The sequence below is a fragment of the Silurus meridionalis genome, chromosome 8, assembly GCF_014805685.1.
Source record: "Silurus meridionalis isolate SWU-2019-XX chromosome 8, ASM1480568v1, whole genome shotgun sequence".
Taxonomy (NCBI): domain Eukaryota; kingdom Metazoa; phylum Chordata; class Actinopteri; order Siluriformes; family Siluridae; genus Silurus; species Silurus meridionalis.
In genome coordinates, this window is record NC_060891.1 from 17,356,628 (window position 1) to 17,379,664 (window position 23,037).

Here is a 23,037-nt window from a genome sequence, read left to right on the forward strand (position 1 = left end):
AACACAAAGGTGAAACATAAAATGTTAATGACATGAAATAATCAGGCCATACATCACTTTTAACCTCTTTCGAATTATCACAAATCAGAGAGATCAATAATCAGTCAGCCTCTGAATGTCACTGCTTTAAATCTATTGTCTGTTTCCTGCTGTTTGAAATTCAGGATCTAAATTACAAAGCTCTTGAGTTCAACCTCCTCTAAAAGTCCTTTAACCAAGTCCTGATGTAAAAAAAACACAAATGAGATAAAATGACGGACATGACAATCAATACATTGATAACTGTAATAAGGTGTTTAGGCTTGCTTTCTCTTCAGAACAACTTCTTGCTTATCATTAAAATACTAGTGAAATGCGTGCAGTATAATACAATTGAATATAAAACATGCTGATAGATTAATTACACCTTTATTAGTTTCAGAAACATTTTACATATTTGAAATAATGCTTTGACCTTAGCCTTTAGGTTTGTTCTCTGGTTTGCCAAATGTCCGACATTACTTTTTAAATGGCGTTTAAATGAAAATAAAAATGTAAAAACTTAATGTGGGAGAAAGAATGTTAGAATCAGTAGCAATCTGAAGTGCACATTTCTTCTCTTGTTTTATATCTCCTGCTATGTGGTTTCATCATTGTTCCACACACGCACAGCGCACCAAAACAGCTACTCAGTTATGTGCAAGAGCAAAACTCTTGATTGTTAGTGATGAACAACAGTTTAATCAGGACATAATCAATTTGCAGATTCTGTTTCTCTTTCTAAAAATCTTTCCTAATGTACATTGATCAAATACATAAAATCTTTCCTGCATTATTATAACATTACAGTTTTTTCTTTTGCCCATATTAAAATATTTATAGCATCTGTCTGATTTGAACTGGAGGGAAAAAAAATTATTTTATATATATATATATATATATATATATATATATATATATATATATAAACACAGGAGAAATATTACATTATTCCAAAAGAATATTAAGCTGTATTCTACTGGACACATAGCTTATATTAATATCTGCATAAAAAAACGTATGGAAAGTCATAAATAAATTTAAGGACATAAAAAGAAAATATAATAAGGGGTATTGAAGTTATGGAAAGTTACATATTTTTTGAAAGAGTGGATGTTTCCAGTACTGAGGGTAGAAATTATGTATTGTGTACATTTAACATGTAAAAGCAATAACTCAGTGTCATGCCAGAGTGTATGATAGCTTACTTTGATATAAAAAATAATAAAATTAAAATAATAGCTCTGTAACCTTGTGACGTGGAAGAAAACTACAATTCCATGTAAAGTTGAAATATTAAATTTGAAGCACTGCTTTTCATATTGCATACATTTTTTAGACTCTTTAAAAAAGATGACATATATTTTCCTAATACCAGAGTCTCCACTCATCTCCAGCATCATGGAGCTTCATGCCACGCTTCAATCGAGATGTCCCTTTTCTGCCCCCAAGTGGAGACTCAAAATTTCTTCTTCTCAAATGGTTCACGCCAGGTTTGAACTATTTTTGCGTAGACTTTGTCAATCTGGAAACCACATGACACCACAATTAGGATTATTCTCTAGCAATATGTCCATGTTGTCGTACTATATTAACACTGATGGTAGTATATTGAATACTTGGAATTAATAAAGTAATAGTTTGGTACTTTATTATGAGCTAAGAATGATTAGTAATTTCTATGTACTGTATACATATGAAGTACATATGACTCCTGGGGAATACTAGTTAACTAGTCATTATTATTCTGCAAAAATTAGAAAAGATATCTCAGAGATTACGAAAGTGAGGCAAATGTTATACAGAGTGATGTATTTTTGGGAGCCCCTGCTTTGTGATAGTTCATTATAAAGAGACCCTATGTTAGCTATAGTGTCCTTTGTAGTGTCCTTTGTAGTGTCCTTTGTAAGCAGAGGTATGTTGCACAGCATTTGTGGAGTTGATATAAATAGTAATAATCTGATATATGACTTAGTTACAATGAACTGCTTACTAATTATATTTTCTTTGCTTTTTTTTCTTTAATTAGTTGTTTAGGTGTTAGTATAATACTACTTCTATTTCTGTGTTACTCCCTGCTTAGCAACTGAGGTATTAAACTATAATTAATTACGACGTTAATGTCAAAATTGTAATAGTATAAATGTGCCTGATAAATAAATGGTATGATTAGTAATTAAATAGATTTCTCACTTGCTCCGACTTTTTGATTCCATAACGCAATAGTGTCGCCTGGTGTTCACTGTTATGGAACAGAATGTCGTAGGTGAAGGTTTTAGTCATGGCTTCTTCGATCTCTGACTTGATGTGGGAGTAAAAGTCTCGAGGTGGGTGCTTTTCATCCAGGTAATTATTCACTTTGTATTTTTTTCCAACTACATCAAGCGGGTCCAGTTTCACAGCGGCATTCAAAGCCCGACCAAAGAGGAGGAACTTTGTCTCAGAGTCTAAAATGGAAAGGTTTTGTTTATGAACCCTGTATAAACCAATTATCAACATACAGAATGTACAACAGTTGTATAAACATTGTTATAAACAACAAACTGCTCACCCCTGCATGATAAATGCGCCACATAAGGGACGCCATCTCTTTCTCCATAGTATATTCCAAACTGGGAGAAATACTTGTTTCGACGGAACTCAATAATATCTCCAGGATGAAGCTTTGGGCGTGAATTATGCTGAAAATTTTCACACAGCAGTAATTCACATTATTCAGAACACTTTTACATCCAACAGCACATATGGTACATATAGCGCATGTTTCTAACATATTCCTCAAATGCTAAATAACAGACTCACTGATGAAATTATACCAATACATTTGGAAAAACCTTTACAAGAATAAAACCTACCCTGCCATCATTATATACTTTTGGATTCTAAAATATATAAACATTTCATTGGGCTTCACATCACGCTCATTTAGAGATGCTTTTCAGGAAATGGAAACCACATTATATTAATATTGAACATTTAGCTTACCAGACCCATTGGAGAAATTCTTTACAGAGGCAAATGCTGCTGATCAAGTGAAGAACTTATGTGGTGTCCTTAGGTACCGAAGCATAAAAGAACGCTCTTAAGAGACCAAAAGGGTGTTTCCCACTACTCACTGTCTAATACTGAACATCAGTGATCGTTCATGTGAATCCTTGATGTAATAACACTTTTTAAAGTACACGGCAAACAAAATTCTGTAGAGGCACACTCAGGAGATACGGCATAATGACCTTAAACTGTTTTATGAATGCATCACTGATTACATTTGAAGGCATCACATACAAATTGTTGGTTGGCAGCTGAAATTAGGAATGGCTCACATGTAGGTGGCATACATGTATTTTTGAGATTTTAAGACATAAAAATGATTTTAAAAACATAGATAGTCTAGACATTTGCCTGAGAAAGGTCATGAGTAGCGAAGCTAAACAAGGGCACGTGAAACCAATGACAGTAATTATGTATCTCCTTTTAAACTTCTCATTTCATCAGGAAACATCTGTTTGTAACATACATGTGGGCAAAACCCTCTATGCAAATCATCCACGAGGCTTTTAGAAGATAAGGTGAAATGAAACACTGGACAAAGTTTACTCTCTATTTGCTAAAACCGGTGACTCACAGGTCTTAAAACCGAACAGGCAATATCAAAACATGACATTCACTTCACAATGATGATTGTGCTAAGCTAACAAGCTTTATATTTTGGAATCATTAGAAACATTCTCTTGACCACACATTAGAGAGAACAGTCTACAAAGCAAAAGTGACTAAAAAGGGTACAATGAAGATGACAGAAACATTTAACACATTGGAGCGATGCAGTTTGTTGCCTAACATCCTGAAGTTGTTGCAATAATACATTGGCTTGGTTAGCAGTAGCAGCTGTTAATTTTATAACTGTAAGAATGTCTGCTCAAAGAAATTGTGTTGTCTCCATCACTGAACAATTGAATACTTCAGTTTGATACAAAAAACTTGTGATGATGCTCAAAATCAAAATGCTTTTAACATATACTTAGCACTGGAATGTTTTATAATCAAGATTTCTTCATTAGTTTGGAATTGAATAAAAAAAAATATATATAAAGATTTCTGTAATGCAAAAAAAAAAAAAAAAAAAAAAAAAAAATTACATAGAACTAAATTGCTCTCTATTAAAAGAGACAATAGAAATTGTATAAACATATTCACTCAAAGATTGAGAGGGTTTCTTTCTGTTCTCAGAGAAAGAAGAATTATTGGACACGTTCTACATTCATTGACTATTTTGATTTGTATTGCTTTAACGCTTATATATACATTATTACATACACTTTCTCCTGCAATCTCTCAACAGACACACAAAGACATGCATGTGAGTTTTAAAGCAAATGCCTTCACAACTGTCATCAAACATTCAGGGAAGACCACAGTGGGCCTTGAATGGCATGCCAGAGATTTGGATAATGTGCTAAATGTGCATAGCTGCTTCCCTGCCCTGCCAAACTCGCAGGAACTTAAACGATGGGGCACATGAGACATGGGCATTATCCCAGCTGAAAAGCCTGGCCTTGAAGAGAGGTGACATTGCTGGAGGAGGCGAATTCTCAGGTTATACTCCACCTGCTGTGTGGACCATATGTATGTCCTGGGTTTTGTGTGTGTGTGTGTTTGTGTATGGTGTGTGAGAGAGAGACAGAAAGCAGGAAAGAGAGAGAAAGAAAGAGAGAGAGCAAGAGACCTCCATCTGCTTTTTCAACTGTGGCATGGGGAGAAGGACTACCAACTACTAATCAATAACTTCAAAAACTGGTGTCACCAAGTTCTCCAAGCACTCTGTTCTTAGCTGAATCCCTGGAGTAGACGCCCTCTCTTGCATACATGACTATCTATGAAAAGTTTCATCTGTTCAGTGCTCATGTCTCCAGAGATAACTGTCAGCTGTCAATTCACTTTTGCCTTGAAACACCTCTAGAACTTTGCCAATCCTCAAGTCACTGTGTGTTATAAACCTATTTGTCAAAATTTCCCTTTATGCTGAAAGCAAATTGGGGCAAATTAAGTTTCGGGGAACATACTGTAAATGCCCTATTTTGCTGAACCCTGTGAGGACCTTATATTATTTAGTTAAGAGTAAAGGTAGTAAGTAAAGGTAGTAAATCTTTTAATACAACTTATTAAAGATCATTTGGGAGAATTTGTGGTTGGGTAATATATTTTCTTCCAAAATCAAAATATATGTTAAATAATACTTCTTCCTTTCGGAGATTTAAATAATCTGATTTGCTGTTGATGACCTACAGTAGATTGTGTTAAAAAACAAATAGTCAACATCAACAAAAACAGAAATAAAATAAAAAACAAATAAGAAATAAACAATTAGAGAATATTAGTAAATAGATGCTGTGGCTATTTTAATTAAAGGCCAGACTGTAGATTCACACAACCAATATTGTATTGATATGGCATGATTACTGAACTTAGAAACCTATTAAAATATAACAATCATGAATGTCTTTTAATGAGTGTGATCTTTGTATACATAATAGAATTATCATGTGATGCTACATGGCTTAACATTAATAAATATATGATAGTAATGCCATTTTACTACTGGTAAATAGTACAAAACAATTCCATACAATATCCTTAGTGTGAGGAAATATTGATTACAATTTTGACCAAGCCAACCACACAAGGAGATGAGTACATCCAGTCTAGTTTCCAAATTACTGTAAAATGCTGCCCAGCTAAGAGAAAAACCAGCACATGCTTCATTCAGTCAAAATCACCACCTGTTTTTAAGCTGTTGATTATAGTACCTTTGACCTCTTGGATAGGAAGATACACAATGGCAGGCCTTTAAGAGACTGGTCGTGTGGCCCTTACTGAACAGCTGTATCCACCTCAAGGCTGGCAACTGGTAAGCACACACTAGCACATCACCTCTTTTAATGTTGAGGACCCTATGAGTCAACATGGGGTTGTAAATCGGTCTTTTTTCTGTGCCAAAGGCCTGATATATTTCTGAGTGGGCATAAGCACACAATTAAGCAATTAAATAGACCGTGTGCAAAAGAGGTTGTTTTTTAGACCGTGATTCTTTACCTAAACTCAAGCTTATATTATTTTTTATAGAATATCAGTACATATTGTTACATTGTGTTGTCTGAAGAACTAAGGATTATCATCATTATAATCTTGTTCTTTTGCTCAGCAGGACATGACAAAGACAATAAAGTCTTCTTTATCACGCCTTGTCTTATCTTGTCTTGATTTTAAAAACAACAATCATTTTCTATCACTTAGTCATTTTGTAATTTGAAAGCCATAGGTTTTTATATCCATGCACAAAATGATCCTAAACACAAAAAGCCATGCTGGGAATTTAATCCAAATTTTGATTTGTATTTATGCAGGCACACCATTAGAGGCTAAAATAAATAAACATGAACAAATGTCAAGCGGTACTTTTAATGCTGGAGATAACCGAGTACTTGAATGGAGGAAAAAGTTATTACACCACCAGGTGGGGGGTGTTTAGCAATCTAAAAATAACCCTATTATGACATATTCTGTAGTATGCCATTTAAACACTGATCAAATTGAATATGTTGTATTGTGAATATATTTAAGCACTGTATAATGTTCCTAGTAAAATTGGTCATATTTTTAGTTTCATTCTAACAAACTATTGTGCAGCTGAATTTTCTTAGTTTTACACATATATTTTTTTTATGTATTTGTTACATGTATTAACTAAGGAAGATGATATGTGTTATGAAATAGTGCTTTAATGAGGGATGTATCAGTGCCGTAGCCCAGTGCCATAATCAGATCGGATATTTTTAGGCCGCGTGTTTGGCACTCTGCCAAACAACAGCACCCACAAAGTAAAACAGACCGATTGTCAACCCCTGTGTAGAACTTTGCATAGTGTTAATCGTTGTCCTTCAGTGTATCAGTGTTTATATGCATGAGCTTGTTTTATAATTACCCTGCCTCCCAGGCTGAGTTTAGAACACAGGTGTTGACCTTAGTGGTTATGAAGTGTTTGCTTCCCCGTTCACATTTCCCTGCGCTCTCCTGTTTCCAGCTTCAGCCATGGAAGGGATCCCGATTTGTGATCCCGCAGCCACTGGATGGAAAGTTAAATGGAAAAAGGGAAATGTAAATGAGCTCATCTGGTGCATTCTGTTATCATGCTTGTATGCAGTTAATCACTCAGACAGGAACTTAATCCAAACCATGGACCCAGTGCTGGTCTGTTAACCATGACAGATTTTGCCACAGTGGTGAATACTATAGATGCTTTACATTACTATATGCTTTATATTACTGATGTCACAAACCAGTGGCCATTACCAAAAGTGATTCATTCACTGCAGACTGTTTATGCACTTGTGATAAAAAAATTTGTCATCATTTCTGGTGAAGGAACAAAGAACAAAGCATTGGAGGATGTATCCCCGTATATGACATACCTAAAATTACAAACTCCACAGTCAGCTGTGGTGCTGGAACCATTTTCTGCTCTACTGTCCCAATAAAAAAACTCCTCGCAGTTGTCTCCCAGTCATCCCTACCCCCAAAAGTACTCCTTTTTTAAGGAGCCATTGACATTCAGTGGAAGAGTGAGCAGTGGGTATAGGGTGTCTCATGTGTAGTGCGAACAGCTGAGAGGTGTGATTTCACAGGCTGCCTGGCCCTGTCACAGTGCTGAGGCCTGGGAACAGGAGGCACAGGAGAGCCCCAGGCCTCTAAAGGACACTGACAGGTGGAAGGCCGACAGCAAGGGGGAGGGCTGCTCATAGAAAAGGCTAAGAAGCCAAGCCTGTCCTGGATACAGTCCAGAGCACGACTGCAGAGGAGGAGGATATGGACAAGAGAGCTGCACAGGGGACAGAGGGAAAGGCCAAGGTGGACAAACTCCACTACGAGTGAAGAAACAGTTTTCAAGGGTTGGGCAAGTAATGTGAAGAGCCTTACGCTTGTCTTAATGCTTTTCCAGGAAACCATGAAGTCGGGATTCATAACGGCTGCATAATGAGAGACGCAGTTTCAGCTCAGTCTAGAAAATATTAGTTGTTTTTTTTAGGTGGTGAGAATAGGAAAAGCAGCTCATTTGCTTTTACAATGTGTTTATATTCTAGAGTTTGAAACGGAAGTAAACTGTTTTAGTCTGTTCAGTTAACTTTAACTGGGAAGGGTTGAGGTTTTGTCCACAAAATGTTAAATTCTCTTTAAAATGTTAAAGGTAGTAGAAGAAGAAACACAATAACTGATAGCAGTGGAGTTTGGAATTGTATATGATACATTTTCTGAGTGTTCTAGCACACATCTGTATTTTATATTTTCCACCATAATTATGAGTCACTGCAGCAGATCAAGGAATCCCTACTTACTCTTTGAGATAACATACTTCCTTATATCCCCATATACTGCATTCAGCTATGGAATGTAAGGAAGTGTGTGGTTTCAGGGGGACTTTGCCATCATCATATACATCCTTACAAATCAGAGTGTCAAGAATACAAGGGGGAAAAAAGGATTTGAAACCTGAAAGTGAGTAAATTATTATAATAAATTATTATTTAGTGTATAATCATGTTCTCCTTTTATACATATTTAAAATTATGGAGACATATTACTAAATATAAAGAATATGTCAAAGTCAGAGACGACATCGCATGGAGATAATATGCGTATATGTTCTTCCCATGACATGCATGTTGCACTTATAGACTAGCATCCCATTCAGCTAGTGATGGTGCAGGCTGATTGACAGAACACAGGTGCCGTAAAGTGCTCACTCTTATAAATAGAGGAACAGGTGCGAGGAAGCTAATTTGGATGGGCTGTTTCCATAAGGACATAATGGCACATCTATTTACACTATCAATGTCTTGGTAGCAAATGAAAGGAAAAAAAAAAAAAAAAAAAAAAAGAACGGTTTGACGAATTTTTTTTTAAGGGGGGTGGGGATTTGGGGCATGCCAAGAAAGTATAAAGAGGATAACCAATCTTCTGTACAGCAGATGGTGCTCTAACTTTAGGATAAAAATCCAACAGATTTCCCAACCATTTTCAAGCCAGTTCTCATCACATCCTTGTACAATATATATTTTTTTATTTCAACCAAATGATCAAATATCTAATGGCTTAATATAAGTAGATATCATGTATTTTATAGAAGTGTTCAGTTGTTCATTGGATGTGTACTAAAGTGGAATGTGGTTCTCCATACATTAAGTATAAAACATCTTACACGTCTTGCTGGGCAGCACGTCTTAGTGGCTGGTAAACCGGAACCAAGTCAGGAGTCTCAGTGAGGTTTGGTCCCCTTCAACCAGCTACTGCGCCGTGATTTCAGCCAGCAACACAACTCTCTGTAAAAATATACGTTCTCATCCACAAAATACAGAGTACAGTGTGTTCACAGCGTGACCTGCTCACACCCCTTTCAGTTCTCTAAAAATGAGAACTGCCTGGTAATAATTTTTAACAAGCTCTATACTGATCTCTAGAGGCAAGCGGTCTCAAATGCTTAGAGAGAAACTAACATGCCTTCTTTATAGTCAGTGGAATTAAATACAAGACATGTATTTAAAAATAATTAATCTCTTGTTTTATTATAAAGCCAAGGGTCATTTAACAAGTCCCTGCAACAATAAAGCAAATGAAAAACCACAAAAATAATATACAGTACTTAAATAATCATTTTGACAATATATGACAACATTACAAGTTCATAATTCTGCATAAAATACGTTGACTTTGTCCCTGATTTCATTGAATGACTAATGATCTTGGCCATTTTTTTAAATAAATCTTGTGCTCTTTCTGTACAAAATATATTTTTACTATTTCTTTCCAAAAAATATATTGTACAAAAAGCATAGAGTGAAAACCATTAAGACACCTACAATCATAGAAATGTGCTGTCTGTGACTATTTCAATAAAATAATAATAGCAAATGTGGTCTTTCTCCCTTTTTTCCTCATGAGGTCTTTCCTAAAAAAAAAAAAAAAAACATATCATTTCCAACCTTATCCCGTTAATGGGCTTATATTTCATGAAAAATGAAATTTCACAGTAGGCGTCACACAACTTAATTACAAAAACTGTTTGAAAGTCACTTACAAAAAGTCTCAAACACACAAGCACACTTACAGACACACACCACATTTCCTTGGGAAATAAGGCGAGTGCCAGGGGCCTAAAAGACCCCTGTGAATGTATATGTATACACACACACACACACACACACACACACACACACACACACACACACACACACACACACACACACACACACACACACACACACACACACACACACACACACACACACACACACACACACACAGTGCAGCATTGGTGCAGGGGCAGCTGACAATTGTTTTACAGTAAAATCCAGAAAAAGCACCTACATATTTGTACATCCTATATAATTTAGCAGCAACCAGAGGTTTTCAGTGTAATCAAATCCACGATAAAGAATTTAAAAGAAATATAGTATCAACCTAGAAAAGGACGACTCATTGGCTTTATTGCAACACACTTTCCCTCAGTAAATGATATGAAAAGAATAAGAATGGAGGTGTTAATAAAGGTTTAGCCTATAAGTCAGCTTAATCAGACCAGCTTTAAAGTAACAGATGTATAACCACATTTGTTCTCAGTCTAAATTTCAAAGTCTAACGCTTTTCAAACTGGACATGAATGGTTTGTGCTACAGATTAAATAAAACTTCAATTTTAATGTCAACTCCCATGTATGCTTGTGGGGATATACTCGCTTCTCTGTTGAATTTGTTCAGCATGCTGATAGAATGATTTCACAGTAGTCTTACTACTGTCAACATTCGAAGAGGAACAAATTATGAATTAGAGGGTCACACTCTTGCCATATGCACCTTGCACCTTTGCGATATAAAAACAGTAAGGCAACTTCTGCTAGGTATTAAGAGCATGTAAGAAGGGCTCCATTCAAAAAAAAAAAAACCCGCTACATCTCGCCTTCCTCCTCCTCTTCCTCCTTCTCTGGCAATGGTATCTTCATCCAGCCTTCAGGGGAGTGGCCGTGCTTTTTTTGGTGCCGTTTGTAGTTGTCCCAGTGGCCTGTAGTGTAGGCACACTCCTGACACTTAAATGGTTTCTCGCCAGTGTGCCGCAGCATGTGGCGCTTCAGATTCATGCTCTGGTTACAGCTGTAGTTGCACACGGTACATTGAAAGGGTTTGGCACCCGAGTGGATGCGTTCGTGTCGCTTTAGGTTAGCCAGGTTCCCACACGCGTAGTCGCAAAGGTGGCACTTGTAGGGCTTCTCGCCTGTGTGCACACGGTGGTGCCTTTTCAGGTTGTCGAAATGGGCGGAGGCGTAATTGCACTGCGGGCATTTGTAAGGCTTTTCCCCGCTGTGAGTCTTCATGTGCCGCACAAGGTGGTTGGGGTACTGTGTGATGAAGGGGCATGAAGTGCAGGAGAAAAGCTTGTCTTCTTTCTCAGGACTAGTTAGAGAGCTCTTAGCCAGCATGTCCAGAGTGCACTTGTTACAGATGTGCATGTCCTCACCGTCCTCGTCCTCCAGTGCCAAGCCACACACGCGACAAGTGATGGGGAAAAGCAGCTCGGCAATGGGCTCTGACTCCGGGCCAAGTGCCTCTGCCTCTAAAAGACTGGGAGGATGATGATCAGCATGCAGGCTCCCAATACTCTGCAGGAAGTCTGGATCAGCACTAATGTGCACACTCAGATCGGGTCCTACGTTCTCTGCACACGCACGCACGCACACACACACAAAATAAAGTTTAGTTTTTCTTTTTAAAGAAGCACAAGCAGAATAAACCTCATCCTCTCAGTAGGGAAGTTCAGTTTAAGGAACTTGATTGTTCTTACTTCCCTTTACACTTTAAGTGCTTACTGTTTAAATGCATGCTGTGCAATGTGTGGTTCCTCTTTGGCTAACAAAGCTGCAAGAACTTGTCTAACCAAAAACATGCAATAACTTAAACAAAAAAAATACAGAAACATCTACAATCATTCATTTGCAAATCCTTCCTACTTATCTTTTCATTTACATAGTCTGGACATATTTAAATATAAATATAAAAATGTACCTTCCACCATGGCTGTGGACTCATCTGTTTCATGTACCATCATATGTCGTTTCAGGGTGTGGCTGCTACTTGCTCGGTATTCACACTGGCTACACTTGTTGGGCTTCTCCTGAGTGTGCATGCGCCGGTGCCTCTTTAAGTTTCCAAGGGAGTTGCAGGCGAATGCACAATAGTCACATTTGTATGGCTTCTCCCCAGTGTGTGTCCGCACGTGTCTCTGTAAGTTAACCAGCTGAGCTGAAGCGTATGTGCAGTGCTGGCACTGGTATGGTTTCTCGCCATTGTGTGTTTTCATGTGCCGCTTCAGGTGGTTTGAGTAGCGCGAGGTAAAGCTGCACAGTTTACATGAGTGGGTTTTGTAGGAGTTGGGGCTAGATTTCGCTCGGTGTCCTTTTTGCCGAGAGCCATGAGCAAACACTGCCTCCTTTCCCTGTTCGTGATTCTGTTCTATTCCCTTCTCTTCACCACCACACTGAAGGCAGTAGAGTCCTGCAACGTCGAGGGCCCCACTAAGGGGATCACCAAGGAGCTGGCCACACTGCCTACAGGAGAGGTATGGGGCAAAGGATGAGTCTCCACCTATCTCTTCCCGTTCGCTCTCAGTGTCTCGCGGGTCCTCAAAGTCACTTTCCATGCTGAGGCGGTTGTAACTGGAGCAGTCCTCGTCACTGAAGGCGTATGCTGGAATTCCCATGTCAGCAGTTACTGAATCTGTAAAGAAACCCCGGAACATGTGTTTCATGAGCCTTTGAAAAAAACATGGGAACTAGTGTATGTGTGTTTTTAGACTGTAGTATTCAAAAAATACCATGGCATTTTAAAAAAAATAACTAACCAGAGTCTCTCTCAAATCCTATGATCTTGTAGTCATTCTCCCCAAAATCCTGTTCAAGAAGGAAATCACTCTCCAGAACCAAACTCCCTGGATTTCCAACACCAACAGCATCTTCGGGCCCCACTAAGATACCAAAACAAATTACCAACAGAGCTACGTTAATGATAACACGTCGCATGAAATGTTAAGTGAATCAGAGCCAGGAAATCAACGAGGGAAAGGCGTATCAGCCTGCTTTGATTAATTTGTTGCAAAGAAATAGGTGGCAGAAAGTAAAACTCTGGCAATAATGGCACATATCAGCACAGTGAACAGACAGAGGAAAAGGGAGTAAGAAACTGAGGAAGGAACCAGAAAAAAAAAGACAAAGATAAAGACAGGGAGGGGTACAGATCCTTGCTCATGGCAGAGATTTTGAAAGGAAATGAACCAAGGAAAGAATCACAACGGAAGAAGAAACAGACAGCATTTCAAGAGAGCATTGAGATGAAAATAAAAGGAGGACATATATTACAGATAGTTTAACAAACGTGTGACGAGCTCAGAGAGACATGCTGTGTGTGTGTGTGTGTGTTTGTGTGTGTGTGTGTGTGTAGTCACACTTTACACAGAACTTTGTCCTGCAGATAATAAACGCTCTTAGGCTGAGCTTACGCATAATACTTACATTTGACAGGCTGTGGGTTTGATTGTTTTCTTCTGGGCATTTTTCTAACAGTCTCCACGGATTCTTCTGGTCCACTCTCAATCAGCTCATCGCTGCACTGTCATCTTCCTCTTCCAGAGCCACACAAAGCCAAGAGTAACCGTGTGATCAGCTCACTCATCTTTCCTTCTGAACTTCACCGAGTCACTTAGTCGATCTTCATCAGGGATAAATAAAGCATGCTGGGTGTGAAACAGATGGACAGGAAACTAAAGGATCTCGCTGGTCATTTTTTGAAGGCCACCAAAGTAAACGTAGATGCGCACTTTCTGAACAGGGAGTTCTTAAAGGCTAATGCTGAACGACTTCGTGCTACTTAGAATAAAAAAAAGGAAACACGTTTACTCATCTACTTACTTATTCAACTGTCATCATGCGCTGGCCACCTGAAAACCAAAACTATAGAAGTATCAGAATGGACCACGTTTAGAAAGCCTTATATTTGAAACTTTTCTGACACAACCGCTAACCGGCTAATCCAGGCCAGAAGAAGCCAGGCACACTGCGTCCTGCACCAGCACAAGAAAATCTATTTCTCTACACTACTCCACTAGATACTGAGCTGCTAGAAGAGCTAACCAGCTAGCATACCAAAAAAAGAGGCAAGTAAATAGCCTTTAGCCTTGGAACTTGGTAGCTACCTCAATAGCATTAGCTCAGCTTTTCAACGTCCCAAAAGACGGTTGATGACTGCACTATTTAAAATGTCAGAGAAATACAAGACACTCGGTGTTAGTAATCCTGTCCACTGGCTGGCAAGTCGGACTGAGAATGGTTTCCGTTAGCTTATTGCTTGACAAGCGGTTAGCCTCGCTACACAGCACTATTTGGAAAGAGTTCACGTTAACAACAATGCATTGCAAAGCGTATCCACTACAGGAAGTGATTCGCTTTGCGCGCATGCGTCAACATTAAGCCCGCCGCGCAGGCGCCGTCTAGCGGACGAGGACATTATCATCAACGGCAATATCAAACCTTGTCATTTTGACAACCTGTTTTTTTTATATTTATAGATTTAATATGAAATAATTAGTTACATTTTTTTAATCCTCCCCCAAATATATAATAATAATAATAACCATAACACTGTAACATTATTTTTTCAAACCGAATTTGATATTTCATGTATCTTTATCCTTTATACATTTAAATTAAATTAAATATAAATCTATGGGGAAAGTGGTAGCTCATTGATGGGTCACTGGTCAGGGGTTTAAGCCCCAGTACCCTCTGTGCTCCAAGGCCGACCCTGTGCTATGACCCCTGCTTCCTAACATTGCTGGAATAAGAAATCATTTCACTATGCTGCAATGCATATGTATATATTTTACATCTCACTGCAAGTTGTATTTTGTATATAACTATGTTTGTGACAATTAAAAAAAAATCTTAAATGTATATCTGACAAGCATCTATGAATCTCTCTATGAATCAAAAGGTTTATGCCCAATTCTCATCACTGTTTCAGTTTATAAGACTTGAACATAAGACCTGCTGCTATAATCATTAAAAACTACCCTGTGCTTATCTCAGCATACTTATTACTGATCTGTTGAACATCCTTTCCAAATATGCAGTATTAAATTGTTGTGTAATGATTTATATCTCCTCCATCTGGTGTCACTTATAAGATAATGAGATTTTCATTGACTTCTCTCAAGGTTTCTTTCTGAGGATGTCCTCTCAGAGAGTATTGTTTTTTCACAGACATCTCTAGCTTGCTAGGGAATAAATCCAAATTGAAATGTACATTTGTATGAATGCATACATAATCACTGTAAAATTACACAAGTAAAATATGAATAGAATAGAATTTTCATTCCCACTATTCCAGTATCTTGTCTATTTGTGTTTCAGGTACTGAAAAATACTTTTTTAGTGCTCCACAATACGAAAATATGTTGTACTTGCCAATTGTATTTACACAGTAAAATAATGTGTCTTTATTCAAGTTTGTATGGTTTCTGCTTGTGTGGCAAATGATTTCCCAGATGCCATTTTAAACCATAAATTTAAGGCCGCTATAGTAAAATGCAGTAAACATGTAATCTGTAAATCTGTAGTTTCAGCAGCATTTCTTAAAATCTATCCCAAATACAGTCTACTTGTAAAAATTACAATTGAAGTCTTGAAACTATTAGACTGTCTCCCATCAGTTTAACCCATGTAGTCCTTTCGGCACAGAAAGGCTTATTTGTAATTAACATTTCATAATACTTACATTAGTTATCATAAGTGATGTTTGTGTATGCATCTAAATTACTAGTTGGATACCATTAGACATATCTGTATTTTATTCAGTGCACAATCAAACAGACAGGCAGATATCGGTGTTGATAGGTTTATGATAAGTTTATTTGAATGCCATCCAAATGTGAAACATGTGAAGTGATAACAGTTTCTATGTAAAAAGAAACAATATGGCAAATCTTCCGTTGACAGAATTCTCTTATGTCTTATAATTCTGACCTACTGTAACAGTTTACACATGATTCTACAATATTCCACTGTCTATAACATTCTCAAAATGTTACATGTAATATTACTTTCCAGTTGACAAAACATATACAATTTAAACAATATCTCTACAGTCCATATCTCCATTTCCACTTTGAGCTCATTATCTTACAACATGTTGAGTCGTTAGATATAGCACATTTTGTAATATAGGGATTATTGTTGCACAACACTACAGGAAGTAACAAAAATACAATGCTATTTTTAATGCAGCAAAACATTAAGAGGTGGGCTTTCTAGATTTATTCCTGTCCTAGATTAATATGATAAACAGATTAGAGTGAGTCAAGCTGAAAAATGATATCAAGTTGTATCTGTAAAAATGGAGATTGCTTTAGATAATGTTTCATAATATGAATATATATTAGTAGTAGGTGATACTATGTCAGAAAAATGCCTTTTTTTGTTGTTGGCAGTTCAGAAATGCATTAAAAGTGTAATGTATCAGTAGCATTTTTTGGTAAATATAATACAATGTATTTATATTTAAACCTATTCAAGATGCAATGGAAATCAGTTCATTTCTGTTTAATAAAGTTACAATTATATTCAGGTATTATATGCATAGAAGAGTGTTAGCAGTTAAGTTAAATACATATTTTATATTTGTTCATTATGAACAGATTTCATTATGTATTTCAGGACATAACACTGATTAAGTGATGCCTTATTCACGGATAAGATGAAGCTGGTCAATAATAATACAGTTTAGCTCCATTATGATTAAACAAACTGTAATTAATCTTTAATTGGTTAATCTAATTAATCTGCTTCTATTGTTATGCTCCTACATTTACATTGTCCTACCAGTTGTCCTACAGTGTATTACAGGGTGTAATTACTATTGAAAGATGAGTTTGAGGATCGCTCTTGGAACAATTCAACCAGTGTCTGCATTGATGTAATGCTCAGACCTTAATGATGCTAACTGCTGATGGCGTCCTCTGGAAATAGGGGAAACAAAATATGCAAAATAAAAACTCAGTTGTGGGAAACACTAACATTCTTGGAAATAATCTCCATATACGTATATATATCTCCATATATGTGTATATATATTAACTGTTCATTAATGTAATTTGTAGTGCTGTATATGATATAACTGTGACTGACAACAGGAAACCTAGTGTTTTTGACTCCATGATTTAGTCCGTATCCTGCAGTGAATAAATTATCACCATCTGTGTCAGCAGTATTGAGCTCACCTTGCTCCCCAGAAGTCCTCCATTATGGTAATCTGGAGTAGTGTGCACAGAGAGGGGTTTGGTTTTCTCCTTACTGTGATTGTTTGAGTCATTGTCTTTGATGATTTCATACTGCCTACAGAAAAGAGCAATCACCGCTGCACAAAGACAAATAGACAACCGATTAGAAAGAGGATCAGATCCCCTTGACGTCAAACACAGGGATCCGGCCAAAAGAGCTATATTTAAACACACTCTAAAATGCTCTAAAAGTGCTCTTAATCCCAGCATGGCAATTTAATTTTCTTTAAAGAATTGACACCTGAACACTAATACAGTACTGAAAAAGTATCATATCTTATACTTATAGTGTGCAAAGTTATGTATTTTTCCATGTGCTGTTTTTGAATTGTCACCTGCCCACATTAATAGAACAGTAGTAATGATTAACATCTCTCCAGTTTGAAGGTGCCTGGAAATATCAAGACCTTCCACTGAGGGGTCACCTTGACACACACACACACACACACACACACACACACACACACACACACACACACACACACATTAGAGGGCAACACTAATGACCAAAAAATCACAGGAAAACTATCTATCTACTATCTAACTACTATGTTGATCTATTTATCTATTTCTTTTATTTTAAAATCAATCAGCTTTAGGTCAAAATTACCTAAATACAATTTCTTTTCAAGAGACTCTTTTATATTTCTGAATAAATATTCAATTCAATTTCAATGGTTGAAATTTTTTTTTCTCTGTAATTGATGCAAAAAAGAAAGTGTGTGTGTGAGTGTGTGTGTGTGTGTGTGTGTGTGTGTGTCTGTGGCAGAATGATAACATTTAATAATCTGTGAGTACCTTGAGCCACCATATTAGACTGGTAATGGTCTGTTTTGTCCAGGGTTCGAAAATGAACGCTTTTGCTGGCTTGGCTATCCCCATGAAGCCCAATAGACTGCACCTGAATAATGTAGTCAGTGTTTTCATCTAGGTCCCATAGCACACAAGCGTGACTGGTTGTGTTAATTTCCCTGATGAACCGCTGCATGAGGCCATCCTGCCTCTACCAGACAAAACACACAGGATAAACATAGACAAATGCATGTAGCTTATTTACACATAGCCTAAGTCGAGGGTTTATTCAAGTAGAGTAGTTGCATAAATGTGAATAAAGTTATAAACTGCACAGATTTCTCAACTGAGATGATGGATTCCATTAGGGCTATACATCATTTTAATAACTTTGTGGAACCTGCTGGGAGATGGCGTAGCCAATTACAGCCTCCCCCTCTGGGACGTTCCAGGACACGGTGGCTGAGTTTGCTCTCAGGTGAGTGACAGAGACATTGACAGGAGCAGCAGGACGGTCTGTGGACGGTCAGGAATACAAATCATATATTAGATTTTTTTTATGTCATTGCACCCCAATTGCTACAAATATTTACAGTATAAAACTTTAGCCATACAGGATTACTGAATCAACATTATACAAACAATAATATAAATTCTATTTTAATAATTACAGAAAAACATTTGTAGTTTATCTGATTGATTTCCACATTAAATATTTTTCAGCAAAAAAAACATTTGATTATCTGCTAAATAAGTATAAAAATACACAATGTAAATAAGACTGCAGTGCTCTGGGTTTGCTGAATGATGTAATCAAGCAGAAAAGATGCAGGCTGTGTAACTTTATTAATAATTGAATGAATATTAAAAATAAATGAAGCTTATGGATATAGTATATTTTAACATGTGGTTAAATGTTCCCAGGCCTCTTTGGTCATTTTCTTATTACATGCCAGGCTTTAAGTGCTAGCTGCATTAAATGGATGAATGGACAGATAAATAGGAAGGTACGTAGGTGTACAGTACAAGAGATAAATACTTCACTACATTCCTCCCAGAGGAAAATTCTAACATACTATGTTCGAGTGTAACTGTGCAGATATGCCATTGAGATGATGTGTTGGTACAGTATGTACACTATGCATGAATAATTCTGTGTTTTGTGCTGTACATGGCAGTGCAGTATTCAGGTTAGCACTCACACTGTGGTGGAGTGGGTGGTAGCAGGCAGCCTGACAGCTTGAGAATAGAAGCTGTTCTTTAGCCTTGAGATTATTAAACAGCTCACCTTTTTTTATGAAGGCATCATCCACAATAGACATTTAATATCAAAATTTAATTTCTAAACATATTTACTCGTATAAAACATATTACATGATTTAAATGTGTTATACAGTATCTGTTGTTTGTGTGAATACAAAATGCAAAACCATGTTCAAGTTTCATATAGGATGCTTAAGAAACATTTATTTAATTTATGAACATAATCCCACTCTTGAAATTATCAGGCTTGTCATATTATTCATATGTCTACTTGTATTTGAGTTATTGGAGTTTAAATTACACCCAATGAATTGAGTGCACAAGATATTAGCTATAAAAAATATAATAAAATAAAAATTATGGTGAGTTAAAAAAATCTTGACCTCAGCCTTATTTAGCACCTTTGGGGTGAACTGGAATGCTGACTGTATCACACAGGCCTCATCTCCTGACATCAGTATCTAACCTTACTAATGCTCTTATGGCTGAATTGGCACAAATTATGCACAGCCACACACTAAAATTTAGTAAAAAAAAGCCTTCTTGTGAATCGGGGACGTTACAATATTGTATGATGGTATGGTGTCTAAACCTTGTGGGATAAAAAAGTAATAAACATATAGATTTACAGCAATTTAATTATAAAATCATAAAATTTAGAAGTGATTATGAATGCCGTAAAATGTTTTTATGGATTATGGTTCTGCTTTACTGGGGTGGCACTATGGCACAGCGGATAGCTTTCCCAATTTTGACTTACTATCTCTCTGGAGCTTCTGTGCACATTATCCCACCTCCACAAAACAAGCCAGTTGGTGGACTTTAAACTGCCCATAGGTGTAAATAAGTGTGTGTAAATGTGTGTGTGAAGACATTGGGAAACTGACCAGGACAAAGCAATTATTGAAGATGAATAAATGAAAATATGAATGTTAGTTACTGTATATAGTTGCATTCTGTTCTAGGTTTATGAAAATGAATTCTGACTCCAAGTTTCATTCTTTACTACAGTTGGAATATGAGAGGCTATAGTAGACAAAGGGTGCTAAAACCCGTCATCATTTTAATCAGTACGCTTGGCTTATCCCTTGGCTCATTTAAAAAAAAAAAAAATTCACATTTTGCAACTGATTTTTTAATTCAGTTCAAATAAATGAGAACGGTAAATAGAGTCCAATTGTAAACTAGAAGATACATCTGATTAACTGCCAGCTGCAGAGTCATAATGCCATTACACAGCAAAAAAAAAGGCAGAATCTTAAAAGCATTATTAATTATTATGTCATGCTCTGCAAAAATGTAATTGCTGGAAGTCAATACCAGCATGGTTCCATGATTTCCATGAATTTAGAAAAGGCATAACAGCTCTAAGGCTAATTAATTATAAGTTACTGCTTGAATATCATGCCTAGTTCAAGACTTAATCGGAGACCAGATGATCTTTCTCATTTATCATACAGATGCTTGCCGACACACTCTGAACCTGAAGCATATCGTCCTTTCTGAGCCAAAGAACTCTGCAAGTTAAATCTTGATGGCAGAAAAAAAATTATAATTGAATTTAAAGATTAATTATTTTATTATAACAACACTTTTATTAGAGGATCTAAATTACAATATAATTATATGATTTAGCAAAACAAATCCTCTTTTAAATAGCCAAGCCAACTTTTTTTTTTTTAATGGTACAGACTAACATAGGGCTTACTGTTATTTGGAAAACAGCATAGAAAACAAACCAATAAATGTGAAGAAATGATTAATTCTTGAAAAATTGTTTGACCATTTTAATTTATACAGAATTTTATGAACTGTAGTGATCTACTGAAACATCTAAAGTCGTCTGTCATTGTTCATCATGCACACAATGAAAAAAAAGTGTCAATGTTTAGAGAATTTACTCTAAAATATCAGTACTTTTCAAGTAACTGCAGTCATCTGTGAATAATATATATATAGTGTAGCCACAGGCTTACTTACACCTTTAACACATTCGGATAAGGCACCATTCTTTCCTTTTCCTTTCTTTTGCCCCTTAGTTCCAAGATCTCCACCAGGTCCTGATTAAATCTAACGGGGCAAACACAATTTCCCTAATGCAAGCTTTTGCTGGCTTTTCAATCCATTCCGCTGACCCAATAAACACAACACTGCTTCTGAAGCAAAATGTGTTGGGAATAAATCTGTCATAGAGAACAGGTCCATAAAATAAAACCCTGACATGATGTTTATGTTGATGATGATGATGATGATGATGAGACCTCAGTGATGAAAAGCTCTATCCACTTACTTGCTTGAATAAGGCAGATCTGACAGGAAAAGAGGAGCAGGAAAGAGCTGAGAGCAGGGAGGAGAGCACTCATATCTTCCTTGAAGTTGCCCCAAATGGTAAAAATCCCATCAAGTTCACAAACTCGCAAACTTCAGTCAGTACCGAACTCCTCCGTCTGCAGTCACCGATTAACTTAACTCGCCACCATTTTCACCCAACGCCATCGCCTTCAGCATACAATCCGTAGACCGATTTCTTTTACACTCCAGTATCAGAAAGCCGTGTATATAACACCAGATAACACTAGTAGGTTAGACAGAAAACAGGCTTTAATTATAAGCGATGCGCTAAAACGCGTAATTACGCGAAATCCGTGTGCCATTAGCGGAATATTTATAAGTATATATATCAAACCCTGTTCAATCTCACCAGTTCGTCGAACTCATAACGCAGATGGATGGTAAAGGAAATATACATCAGTGTCCAGAAAGGAACAAACGCGTCCAGTGCAGAGATCGCTCATGTTTCTGTCTTCACTTTGTCTCTACGCTTTAAGAATACCAATAAATGTGCGCTGCTGCGACAGAAGCGCATGACCTACAGGTGGTGGTGGGCTGTCTATATGCTCTCGCCTTCTGAATAGTGATAACCACTGAGAAGCCTGATTCGACTCTTTCAAATCTAGCTGTTTAACCCTTTCTCCGCAGTTTTTTCCTTACTGGGCAACAATGCGTACTCACTTCTCCAATATTTACTCTATATCATGATGATGATGATGATAACATCTGTATATGATGATGATGCTGGCGATGAAAGATATATTTGCTCTTCTCCACTGTAGAAATGATTAAAAAAATGTTTATACTTTCACTAGATTTCTATTCAGGTCCCATAAAATCAATGTTCATCCCAACGACCCTACCTCTGGATGTGGTTTTCTTTAATTGGAGGCCACTCTGTGCAGCTGAGGACAGTTCCACATGAACAGTGTGAAGATCCATAAAGTTACCAAGCAACTGAAGAACTATACGAATGGATTTGGACTGTAATTAATAACAACAGTTTGCTACAATGGCTCAGAACTGCAGTTTGCATGAACAGTTCTGCATTTAAGCACCCATAATGAAACACACATCTCAACAATCATGAACTGTAATGAATGGACATTCAGTGCCACACCGGATGAAGATGAGCTGCCTTTTGAGTCTGATTCCTCTCAAGATTTCTTGATCATACCATCTCAGGGAGTCCCTGCCACAGTC

At 37.0% G+C, this 23,037-nt stretch overlaps 3 protein-coding genes across 4 annotated transcripts; all 3 read right to left on the reverse strand.

The window, feature by feature from the left end:
* Positions 1-392: 392 nt before the first annotated feature.
* On the reverse strand, positions 393-3,172 carry plaat1l (phospholipase A and acyltransferase 1-like). Its single transcript, XM_046856067.1, has 4 exons — positions 3,004-3,172; positions 2,570-2,699; positions 2,212-2,465; positions 393-1,543 (listed from the first exon to the last, which is right to left on the reverse strand). Exons 1-4 carry the CDS (start codon positions 3,010-3,012, stop codon positions 1,478-1,480), a joined length of 459 nt encoding a protein of 152 aa, XP_046712023.1. The 5' UTR covers positions 3,013-3,172; the 3' UTR covers positions 393-1,477.
* A 6,436-nt stretch (positions 3,173-9,608) lies between these two features.
* On the reverse strand, positions 9,609-14,545 carry LOC124390237 (zinc finger protein 513). 2 transcript variants are annotated; one of them, XM_046856065.1, is made up of 5 exons: positions 14,024-14,545; positions 13,628-13,823; positions 12,961-13,083; positions 12,126-12,836; positions 9,609-11,778 (listed from the first exon to the last, which is right to left on the reverse strand). In XM_046856065.1, exons 2-5 carry the CDS (start codon positions 13,665-13,667, stop codon positions 11,015-11,017), a joined length of 1,638 nt encoding a protein of 545 aa, XP_046712021.1. In that variant the 5' UTR covers positions 13,668-13,823; positions 14,024-14,545; the 3' UTR covers positions 9,609-11,014. The 2 variants fall into 2 exon arrangements, with proteins under 2 accessions (XP_046712021.1, XP_046712022.1); XM_046856066.1 differs by having other exon boundaries at positions 13,628-13,848.
* A 1,454-nt stretch (positions 14,546-15,999) lies between these two features.
* On the reverse strand, positions 16,000-22,401 carry fndc4b (fibronectin type III domain containing 4b). Its single transcript, XM_046856701.1, has 7 exons — positions 22,205-22,401; positions 21,794-22,078; positions 18,641-18,756; positions 18,247-18,451; positions 17,784-17,873; positions 17,389-17,525; positions 16,000-17,127 (listed from the first exon to the last, which is right to left on the reverse strand). The coding sequence occupies exons 2-7, from the start codon at positions 21,864-21,866 to the stop codon at positions 17,092-17,094; spliced, it is 657 nt and encodes a 218-aa protein (XP_046712657.1). The 5' UTR covers positions 21,867-22,078; positions 22,205-22,401; the 3' UTR covers positions 16,000-17,091.
* Between the last annotated feature and the right edge of the window lie 636 nt (positions 22,402-23,037).

What these genes read in the sequence shown, in the direction of transcription:
- plaat1l (XM_046856067.1), bottom strand. An exon ending in GGCGCATTTATCATGCAGGG is followed by an intron (nt 2,466 to 2,569) that starts GTGAGCAGTTTG and finishes TTTCCATTTTAG; the next exon opens with ACTCTGAGACAAAGTTCCTC. An exon ending in GAATCAAAAAGTCGGAGCAA is followed by an intron (nt 1,544 to 2,211) that starts GTGAGAAATCTA and finishes TGTGGTTTCCAG; the next exon opens with ATTGACAAAGTCTACGCAAA.
- LOC124390237 (XM_046856065.1), bottom strand. Translation starts at nt 13,667, where the DNA reads ATGCCCAGAAGAAAACAATCAAACCCACAGCCTGTCAAAT. An exon ending in AAACCCACAGCCTGTCAAAT is followed by an intron (nt 13,084 to 13,627) that starts GTAAGTATTATG and finishes TTGGTATCTTAG; the next exon opens with TGGGGCCCGAAGATGCTGTT. An exon ending in GTCCACAGCCATGGTGGAAG is followed by an intron (nt 11,779 to 12,125) that starts GTACATTTTTAT and finishes GTGCGTGTGCAG; the next exon opens with AGAACGTAGGACCCGATCTG.
- fndc4b (XM_046856701.1), bottom strand. Translation starts at nt 21,866, where the DNA reads ATGAGTGCTCTCCTCCCTGCTCTCAGCTCTTTCCTGCTCCTCTTTTCC. An exon ending in GATCTGCCTTATTCAAGCAA is followed by an intron (nt 18,757 to 21,793) that starts GTAAGTGGATAG and finishes GACCGTCCACAG; the next exon opens with ACCGTCCTGCTGCTCCTGTC. An exon ending in GAGGACTTCTGGGGAGCAAG is followed by an intron (nt 17,128 to 17,388) that starts GTGAGCTCAATA and finishes CCCTATTTCCAG; the next exon opens with AGGACGCCATCAGCAGTTAG.